Source organism: Quercus lobata, chromosome 4 (genome assembly GCF_001633185.2).
Source record: "Quercus lobata isolate SW786 chromosome 4, ValleyOak3.0 Primary Assembly, whole genome shotgun sequence".
Lineage (NCBI taxonomy): Eukaryota > Viridiplantae > Streptophyta > Magnoliopsida > Fagales > Fagaceae > Quercus > Quercus lobata.
This window is the reverse complement of record NC_044907.1, coordinates 64,746,584-64,755,480: the sequence shown is the minus strand read 5'-3', so window position 1 is coordinate 64,755,480 and position 8,897 is coordinate 64,746,584. Positions and strand designations below refer to the sequence as shown.

The following is an 8,897-nucleotide window of genomic DNA, read 5'->3' as shown; positions in this document are numbered from 1 at the left end:
ACAGACTTTAATAATTGTTTGGGGGCCTTTAGGGTCTTTTTCACCTTACGCTACACCCACCGATTTATTGCTTAGCAGCATGGGAGCCTTGTACAAGTTGGGCTTTTTAAGCCCAAGATGGACTTCAGAATTTCAAAAAATTAACGGTTACAATTTCTGGTACTTGCCCTCCCCTCTGCTATATAAACAAACCGAACCCACAGAGGAAACCCACCAAAATTTTTTTTACTAGCTTTCAATCATCAACCACAGAAAGAGGAAAAAAAAAAAATCAGAGAAGAAGATCAGATATGTCTGTCATGGGCATTACTAAAGTGGTTTACTACATGGATCCATTGATGTCAAAAAATCTGCTTCAAAAATTTCCTGACAAGTCTTCTGCTTTCGACTTCAACTACTCTCAGAGTTCAATCTGGTCCCCTTTGGTCCCTCGGCTTCACAGTGCCATTGATTTGGATTTTGAATACTTTGGTTTCGTGACACCAAAGAGAAAATCACTTGGCAGCAAAAGCAAGATCAAGATAGTCACTTCTAACATCAAGAAGAAACTCAAAGTTGCTGCCAATCTTGTGAAGTCCAAGGCCAAACACAACAACTACAACATCAAAACCAAGGCTTCTGACTTCTCCCCATCTCCTCTCAAACCCACCACAAAGGTATTTCTATTTCTGTTTGTTTCTTGAGAATTTTTTTTTATTTTTTATTTTTAGGGTTAGCAAAAAAACCTGAAATTAATAAACCCTTTTGAGAGAGAAAAAAAATAGTTTTAATAGAGAACAATTATTTTGGGTTTTTTTTTTCTTCTTCTAGGGTTTTCTTTATTTATATTTTTCAATCTAAAGGGTGCAAGACAAGTTTAAGATTATTAACCTGAAATTAATAAACCCATTTGAGAGATAAAATTTAGGAATTAATTTTTATCAGGGAATGATTATTTGATCAATGAATACCTTGTTTGTTTGTTGGCATTCAAACTCATCATTCTTGTTTGTTCTTGTCCTCTGTCTGAAAACAGGACAGACAAACATGCTCTCTATAGATTCTGTAATACGAATATATTATGTCTCCTGTTTGAATTTCTTTGGGGAAACAGATAAGATTTAGAACCAGTATTCTTATTATATTTTACATTTTTTATTACAGGCTTGTTGGACTAAGGCACTGAAAGCTGGCTCTAAAAATTTCAAGAAAACGAGGAAAGATTCCACGGCCCATGTGAAGCTCTATACCTATTTGATGAGTGAAAATATTTGAAGATTATTAATTGGTAAGTTTTCTTGTTGTGTCACTTCATTCGTAATCTGCCTACCAATTGTTTGTGAAAACACCTAACCAAAGCCTTTTTGTGTGAACTTTGTGTGATTTCCTCTGTTGTTTCTGTTTTCGACATGTGTGGCATGTGTTTACCTATTCATAGGGACTTTTCCTTCCATTTTTGCAAGAATGTTCTCGATTTTCTTTGTTTTGTGGCCATACTGTGTTCACTGTCTTTGTTGAATTTGATTTCATAGAATTTGGTAGGTGATTCACAATCTTTGATTACCACTGTCCTGAAACAACAGGGATGCTTGTACCTTTAAAGGAAATATACATTAGTCGAATAAGAGCTAGGATGGTGCTTAAGTTCTTAGGGATAATGTTTGGGTAATGGAAGTTTTCTGCTCTATAACATTTACATTTCTGTAGAGTTGACCAATTGATAAGTTGGAGTGATAAAGGGTAGCATGATGAAAAAATTGTAATTTTATGAAAATATTTATGATCGTGAAATGAAAAACATAAACAGAAAACAAGCTGCCATTTAATTATTTTGAAATGAAGAGACCAAGCTGGTATATTATTATTCACAGTTTAGCTTTTATAATTTCCAAGAGCCATAAAATGTGGAGAAAATAAGGAAGAAAACTTTTTTGAATGTGATGCTTGTAGTTGTGTTGGATTCTTTTTAAAAAAAAATGACAAAGCAACACTTGAGCTGCCATTTTACTGAATTCAGAGGTTGTAATGAATCTAATTGTACTGTTTTATTTTCTAAATGAATCAAATACTTCCTTCTCTACTTGTTATTGTGTTTTCCATTTCTCATCTTCCGTTGCTTGGTATTACCAGTTTGTGCGATAAAACCTATCTGCATAATTCATCTTCTGTCACTTATGTTGTTGTCATGCAGCTATGGCTTTTTCCTGATCTAGCTTAGATTAGTCATTTCAAAATATGAACTAGCAATCTCTATAATTTGACTTTGCCTTTCCTTCTTGACAGATGGCCTCAATGCATAAATATGGGTTGGATTTACTGTTGGGATTTCGGTATTTGCATATACAAGAGAGCAACCTGAAAAGGTTGGTGAAGAGCAGGGTTTGAAGGAGATTTTGATGCTCTATAACTCTTAGAGCCAATAGACTCAGCAAGCCCCATAATTTGACAAATCCATGTGCCCCATCATTTACTGGGTTTTGCCATGTATATAATGTGTCTCAATTGGGCAATTTATCTTTCATCGTTCTTTATTTGATATGTAAGACGTGAATTTTGTGAGTACATAGTTAAAATCTTTTTTATTTTTATTTTTATTTTTTTCAGGTGATGTCAATTTTGTTATTTTACTCAAAAACAGCATCTGCATGCCTTCCAAGCATTTCTATCAAGTTATCTTCCATGAATTGTCATACATGATTGTTTGCAATTGATAATATGAAATAATTACAACTAAAATTTTCAAGAAAAAAGCTAATAAAAATCTAAGCTGGATCAGATATCACAACACAACTAACAATAGGCATTAACAATACTTAAAATTAGAAAAGAGGATGTGGCATTTGAATATTCTAGAAAAAATTAGAATATTTGCTTGGAGATGATGTATGAATGCAACCCCCACATTGACCAATTTGTTCAAAAAAGGAATCCAAATGGATGTCACGTGCCCCATCTGCAAAAAAGATCTTGAGACAGTTGAGCATGCCATTCTAAGATGAGTTTCAGCTAAGGCAGTGTGGGCTAAATGGATTGACTGCCCTATCAGAATTCTTGATTGCAGCCTGGATGTCACTGATTTGGCCCTCAACTTAATGAACCAGGGAACTCAAAGTGACCTGGAGAATTTTTTTGGGGTGGCTTGGTCAATTTGGTATAATAGGAACCGGGTAGTGAATGAGGATTGTGGTGCAGTGGCTGAGCATATTTGGGGATTAGCTATCTGTCTGATAGAAGACTTCAAGGAGGCAAATATTCAAATAATAAAGCCAAAAGGGACAAAAGATAGGGCCTGGAAACCTCCTCCTAAAGATGTTTATCTTATAAATGTGGATGGGGCAATACCAGCAATGGAAGGTAACTCAGGAATTGAAGTTATAATTAGAGATTGGAATAATCAAGTTGTTGCAGCCTTGAGCATGCCCCTTTTGGGCAGATTTGCAGTGGAAGAGGTTGAGGCAATTGCTATGGAGCAGGGCATTGTTCTTGCTAAGGAGCTGGGATTAAATCAAATCATCTTGGAAGGAGATTCAACGCAAACAGTTCAAGCAATCTGCAGCAAAGATGTGTGGGGAGTTGCAGGTCATATAATTCATGGCATTTTGCAAGGGATGAATGGCTTTAATTCTGCAGAAGCTAGATACATTTGTAGGAACAGCAACAAAATAGCCCATGAGCTAGCTCAACAAGCCAAAAGATCAGGAGAGGAATGCAAATGGATTGGTGTGGTCCCTGAGAATCTAGCAAACTTGTGTAGGCTAGAAGGGATCTAGTGTTTTTATTTATGTTTTTCTTTCGTTTTCTTTTTGGCTTTGCTGTCTGTGGTCTCTGTTGGTGCTTTGTCCTACTGTTGGTTTGTGGTGTTTCTGCTCTGTACCTATTTTGCCTTTGTTTAATGAAAATTCAGTTTCAGTTTCCCAAAAAAAAAAAAAAAAGAAAAAAAAGGGAAAAAAAGAAAGAAAGGAAAAGAACAGAAAAACGCACACACACTTGAGACCAAATAAGTAAGAAAATAGGGAAAAAATTTATCTCTTTCGAGCTGCTTTATGCTTCACCAAATACTTTGTAGTAAAATGTTCATTACTTCTTCTTTTTAGAAAATTCCATTCATATTATTCAATGCATTATAACTAGTATAGTTTTCCAATAGCATATGGTGTACAGGCTAAGTTGCTCATGATTAATACAATTTCAATTTAAAAATATTAATGTGAAAATTCATAAATGGTTGATTGGATAAAGGTGTTTAAAAAGAGAATGATTTGGATTTCAGCTATGTCGTCGTTCAAGATAGAAAATTTGGATCTCAACTTTTAACTTAATTAAATAACTTATATAGAGTATGTATGACATGATAAATTTTCCCATTTGATGTACATATTTCAATTTTATTAATACGTTGGTTTAAAATGATCAAGTATAAGATGTAATTTCAAATACATAATATTACCGATATTTTTGTTTGAGAAAATGTTTCATGATGTCTAGTTGAGTATTTTATAAAAAAAAAAAAATCATGTCTTGTTAAATCTATATTTGGCTATTTATACAACCAAGTGTTGTTAAAATCCCAAAAAGTTCGAACCCAGACTAAATTGATTTTTAAACAAACTTTGCCAAATCATTTGATTTGTCTTGAGGGACTTAGACGTCATAAATTTTGGATTGAGATTCAGTGTTATAGCATAGCACCATCCAATACCTTTTTAATGGTTCAAATCAAAGGTTAAAAAGTTGACTTTTTGACATTGACCATTAGATCCAAAAAGTTTTTTTTTTTTAAAAAAAAAGGTTAAAAAAAGTTAAAATGTTGTGAGAGGGATTGCATGACTATTGCATTAGATCACAACCCATAAATTTCATGGAATTTAAGATCCGCAAAGAACGAGTAATGCTACAAATACAAACTATTTTACAACATTTTTATAAATTACTGACGTGGCTTTAACATCTTCCAAATAATTATCGCTAAATAAAAATGTGATGTTAGTGGTGGACCAAATGTAAAAATTTACTACATCAATATTTTGTAAAAATATTGTAAAATAATTTATTACTCGCAAAGAATATAACCTAAAAGTTGTTAATTGCGTTAGACATTAATGTTACCAAATGTAAAACATCCCGTAAATACTGCTCAATCAAGACTGAACGAACATTGCTATTGTCTAAATTTACTAATCATATTTGGTTTGTTTTTTTTTTTTTTCTGTTTCTTGGAGCCTCTCAATCTCCTCCACCTTTTTTCCTTCTTCGCCGCACGTCGGTGATCTTTCTCAATCATTTCGTTTTCAGCATGTCCCTCCTTTGGTTCTTGCAATCATTCTTTTTATTTTCTAGTTTCTTAGCCTCTGCCTCGGCTAATACCGATGATGATGCAGCCCAATTCGAAATGTTCCATAGACATGCACCACAAGTCTACAAAAATGGAACCACATTAGGACCCCCAAAGAGCCAGCTTGAACGCGTAAAACAGCTTGTGCATAGCGACAATGCAAGGCAGCAAATGATATCACATAGGCTGGTGAAGCGCAGCAGCCATAGGAGAAACGCTTATGAGTTTCAAGATGGCAATAATAATAACTATAACGTTCAGCCGGTTGATATTCCAATGAGATCAGCTGCTGATACAGGTGCAGGGCAGTACTTTGTATCCTTTAGAGTTGGAAGCCCTCCACAAAAGTTTGTACTAATAGCTGATACCGGTAGCGATGTCACCTGGATGAATTGCTATTACAGGCCTAGCCCTGTGTGCCACCGTGAAAGTTGTCCCAATTTGGATGTCACTAGGAGGATCTTCCATGCTTCTCGATCACCAACCTTTAAGACCATTCCTTGCGTTTCTGATTTGTGTAAATTTGATCTCTCTGGATCTTTCTCTATGGACTACTGTCCTACAGCATTATCACCCTGCGAATTCGAATACTCGTAAGCTTCTGCTTCTTATATTATATTCTTAACTTATATAATTTTCTCCTTTTTCGTTCACAAAACCCGTCATAACAAAATCAAAATTCTTGTATATGTTTCTTTTATTGATATGACTGGATTTGAAATTATTGCATCTCCTTCAAGATCATTGCTTTTTACTATCAGAATAATATACCAATTGGTTTTATTTTTTATTTTTTTATTATTATTTTTTTTAATGTTAGACAAGACTCGAATCCAGATTTCTTAATTAAAAACTTTCTATATTGGGCTAACTAAAATCTACAAATTCTCTTATATTTATTTTTTTAACTTGTTATGGTAAAGCTTGGTTGTAAGTTGTTGGTTATAGTTATACCAAGTCAAATAACAAAAGAGGCTTATTGACAAATTATAGTAGATTCTAGGTAGACCAAAAACAATAAACAAAAATGTAATAATATGTGAGACTAATCATGAGACTCTCAAGAGATATACTTAATTGATGGGATGCATATTCTTACTTCTCTTTTCGTAATATCAACATTAACATATTTCATTGCGTAGTGAAAATTATTTTCAGGATGAGGGACATATCCAAATAAGAAATTGGAAAAGAGGGTTACAAAGTCACAACTGCCCGTGGCCCATGGGGCATTACATTAGGCAAGCAGAGGCCAAAATGAGACTTGCATGGTTCATTTATTCAGTAAAAAAAAAAAAACAATTGGTCCGATGCTCCCCCTGTAGAATCATGGGACTTTGAGAGATTTTGACATTTTGAGACTTAATTTAAGCAAATAAGTTTTTTTTTTTTTCCTATTTAAAAAATAAGCGGGTGTCTAACATACAGTCTATACATCATTGAGCCATGTTTATTGATAAGGAAATTTTGTGGTAAATTCATTACAAAATTACTAACCTCATTTCTCAAAATGAAAATAAAGCTGACTTCTTAATTTACATTGATTCACTTCTTGACTTACTAACCTCATACGAAACTACTTAGTGGAAATCATTTGATGTCACAATAATTAAGTTGATATCACATCTAAAAAGTCCAACTTCTAGCATTCCATAAGTTGTCTTCGTTTGAATTATGATATCCTCATTGATATAGTCTGGTCTTCTTTATAAACAGAGCCAAGTTTTAACAATTGAATTTTAATTTAAAAATAATACTCACTGAGTTGGGCATAATTAATTAGTTCTCACTCTTTGACATGAATGAGATTTGGAAATTGAACCACAAGAATAATGAACTTTAAGACGTTACATAGTTTTTTACTCATTCCTAATGTTTGTGATAGATATGCAGATGGTTCAAGAGCTCTGGGGATCTTTGCCAATGAGACTGTAACAGTGGGGCTTGAGCTTCACAAGCACCGAAAGAAGAAACTTCACAATGTCTTGATTGGGTGTAGCCAAATAAATGAAGGAACTGTTCATGCATTTGATGGAGTCATGGGCTTAGGCTACAGCAAGCATTCTTTTGCCGTAAGGGTGGCAAAAGAGTTTGGATATATGTTCTCATATTGTCTGGTTGATCACTTGAGCCCAAGTAACTTTGCCAACTACCTAAGCTTTGGCCGCCAAAGTAAAGGTTCAAAATTGCATAACATGCAATACACAAAGCTCATCCTAGGAGTCATAAATCCATTTTATGCTGTGAATGTTGCTGGTATCTCAATAGGTGGGACAATGCTTAAAATCCCGTCAGAAGTATGGGACATTGAAGGCAATGGTGGAGTCATTATTGATTCTGGTACAAGCTTGACTGCTCTAACAGAACTTGCATACAAACCTGTCATTGCCGCTTTGGATCCCCACTTAAAGAATTTTCAAAAGTTAGACATCGACATCGAGGAATTGAACTATTGTTTTAATGCCACAGGATTTAAGGAGAGCCTTGTGCCAAAGTTGGCATTTCATTTTGCTGATGGGGCTCAGTTTGTGCCACCAGTTAAGAGTTATGTTATTGATGCTGATGATGGTGTGAAATGTCTTGGGTTCACTTCAATAAAATGGCCTGGCAACTCTATTATTGGTAACATTATGCAGCAGAATCATTTCTGGGAGTTTGATCTTGTTGGGAAGAAGTTAGGTTTTGCACCTTCATCCTGTACAATGCTTGAGTCCAAGGTTTAAATGTGGCATTCTGAATTTTTGTTGTTAACTATATTCCTCCCACAGCACATTAGTGTGTGCTTGTCTGTTTCATTTATACCTTTTAAAAACCCAGTTGGAGTATTTTTCGTTTTGTGGTGGATTGGGTGCAAACCATGATCAGATCGTAAATAATTTAATTAATAATTATTTAATCAAACAATTAAATAAAACTAGTATATATTTTGCTCTTCTCATTTTGATTGTTCAGTTTTGTTTTTAGTGTGTCCCAAGATATTGTCCATTTTGAAAAGACAATTAAAACTTATATGTCCTTTAATTTATTGATTATAGACAATGTCTTTTATACTTTTGTTTTGTCTAACCTAATATTACAGAAGGCAATGTTTGAAATTTATGTCTTTTTAGTTGGGTATCAAATTGTAGTTGGATTGTGGGTGCTAGCAGAAGCATAAATGTACACGACTGAGAAATAAACATCTACACAGTATGTAACATTTAACATGATTTTGTCAATTTCATGCCTACAATGCCAATTAAAATCCAATATCATGATATGGATTACAATCAATCTCAATAAAACCCTACAAACTAAACATACAGGTTCTCACAAGTAACGCTCACAAACCTGAAATCTCATAAACACAAATTCTTTGCAACAATATTATTTATAAGACTCCAATTCTATTCCCGGATAGATAAGGAATATACAATTACTATATATATATATATAGTATCGAATATCCGATTACCTTTTAATTAAGTAAAACTCGTTTCTTCAATGTTGATACACCTAGAATTAGTGATAAAGATTGTGATCAATTGAGGCCTACAAGGGCATTAGAGATTTAAATCTCAAGGAATTTCTCATAATCAAGTTGTCG

At 34.0% G+C, this 8,897-nt stretch overlaps 2 protein-coding genes across 2 annotated transcripts; both read left to right on the top strand.

Annotated features, from left to right (window-relative positions):
• Positions 1-201: 201 nt before the first annotated feature.
• Positions 202-2,407, top strand: LOC115987846. The gene is made up of 3 exons (XM_031111451.1): positions 202-656; positions 1,144-1,267; positions 2,263-2,407. The coding sequence occupies exons 1-2, from the start codon at positions 291-293 to the stop codon at positions 1,252-1,254; spliced, it is 477 nt and encodes a 158-aa protein (XP_030967311.1). The 5' UTR covers positions 202-290; the 3' UTR covers positions 1,255-1,267; positions 2,263-2,407.
• Positions 2,408-5,368: 2,961 nt separating this feature from the next.
• Positions 5,369-8,105, top strand: LOC115985595 (aspartic proteinase NANA, chloroplast-like). Its single transcript, XM_031108526.1, has 2 exons — positions 5,369-5,904; positions 7,197-8,105. The coding sequence occupies exons 1-2, from the start codon at positions 5,369-5,371 to the stop codon at positions 8,032-8,034; spliced, it is 1,374 nt and encodes a 457-aa protein (XP_030964386.1). The 3' UTR covers positions 8,035-8,105.
• Positions 8,106-8,897: the final 792 nt, after the last annotated feature.

What these genes read in the sequence shown, in the direction of transcription:
- LOC115987846 (XM_031111451.1), top strand. Translation starts at nt 291, where the DNA reads ATGTCTGTCATGGGCATTACTAAAGTGGTTTACTACATGGATCCATTG. An exon ending in CTCTCAAACCCACCACAAAG is followed by an intron (nt 657 to 1,143) that starts GTATTTCTATTT and finishes TTTTTATTACAG; the next exon opens with GCTTGTTGGACTAAGGCACT.
- LOC115985595 (XM_031108526.1), top strand. Translation starts at nt 5,369, where the DNA reads ATGTTCCATAGACATGCACCACAAGTCTACAAAAATGGAACCACATTA. An exon ending in CCCTGCGAATTCGAATACTC is followed by an intron (nt 5,905 to 7,196) that starts GTAAGCTTCTGC and finishes TGTTTGTGATAG; the next exon opens with ATATGCAGATGGTTCAAGAG.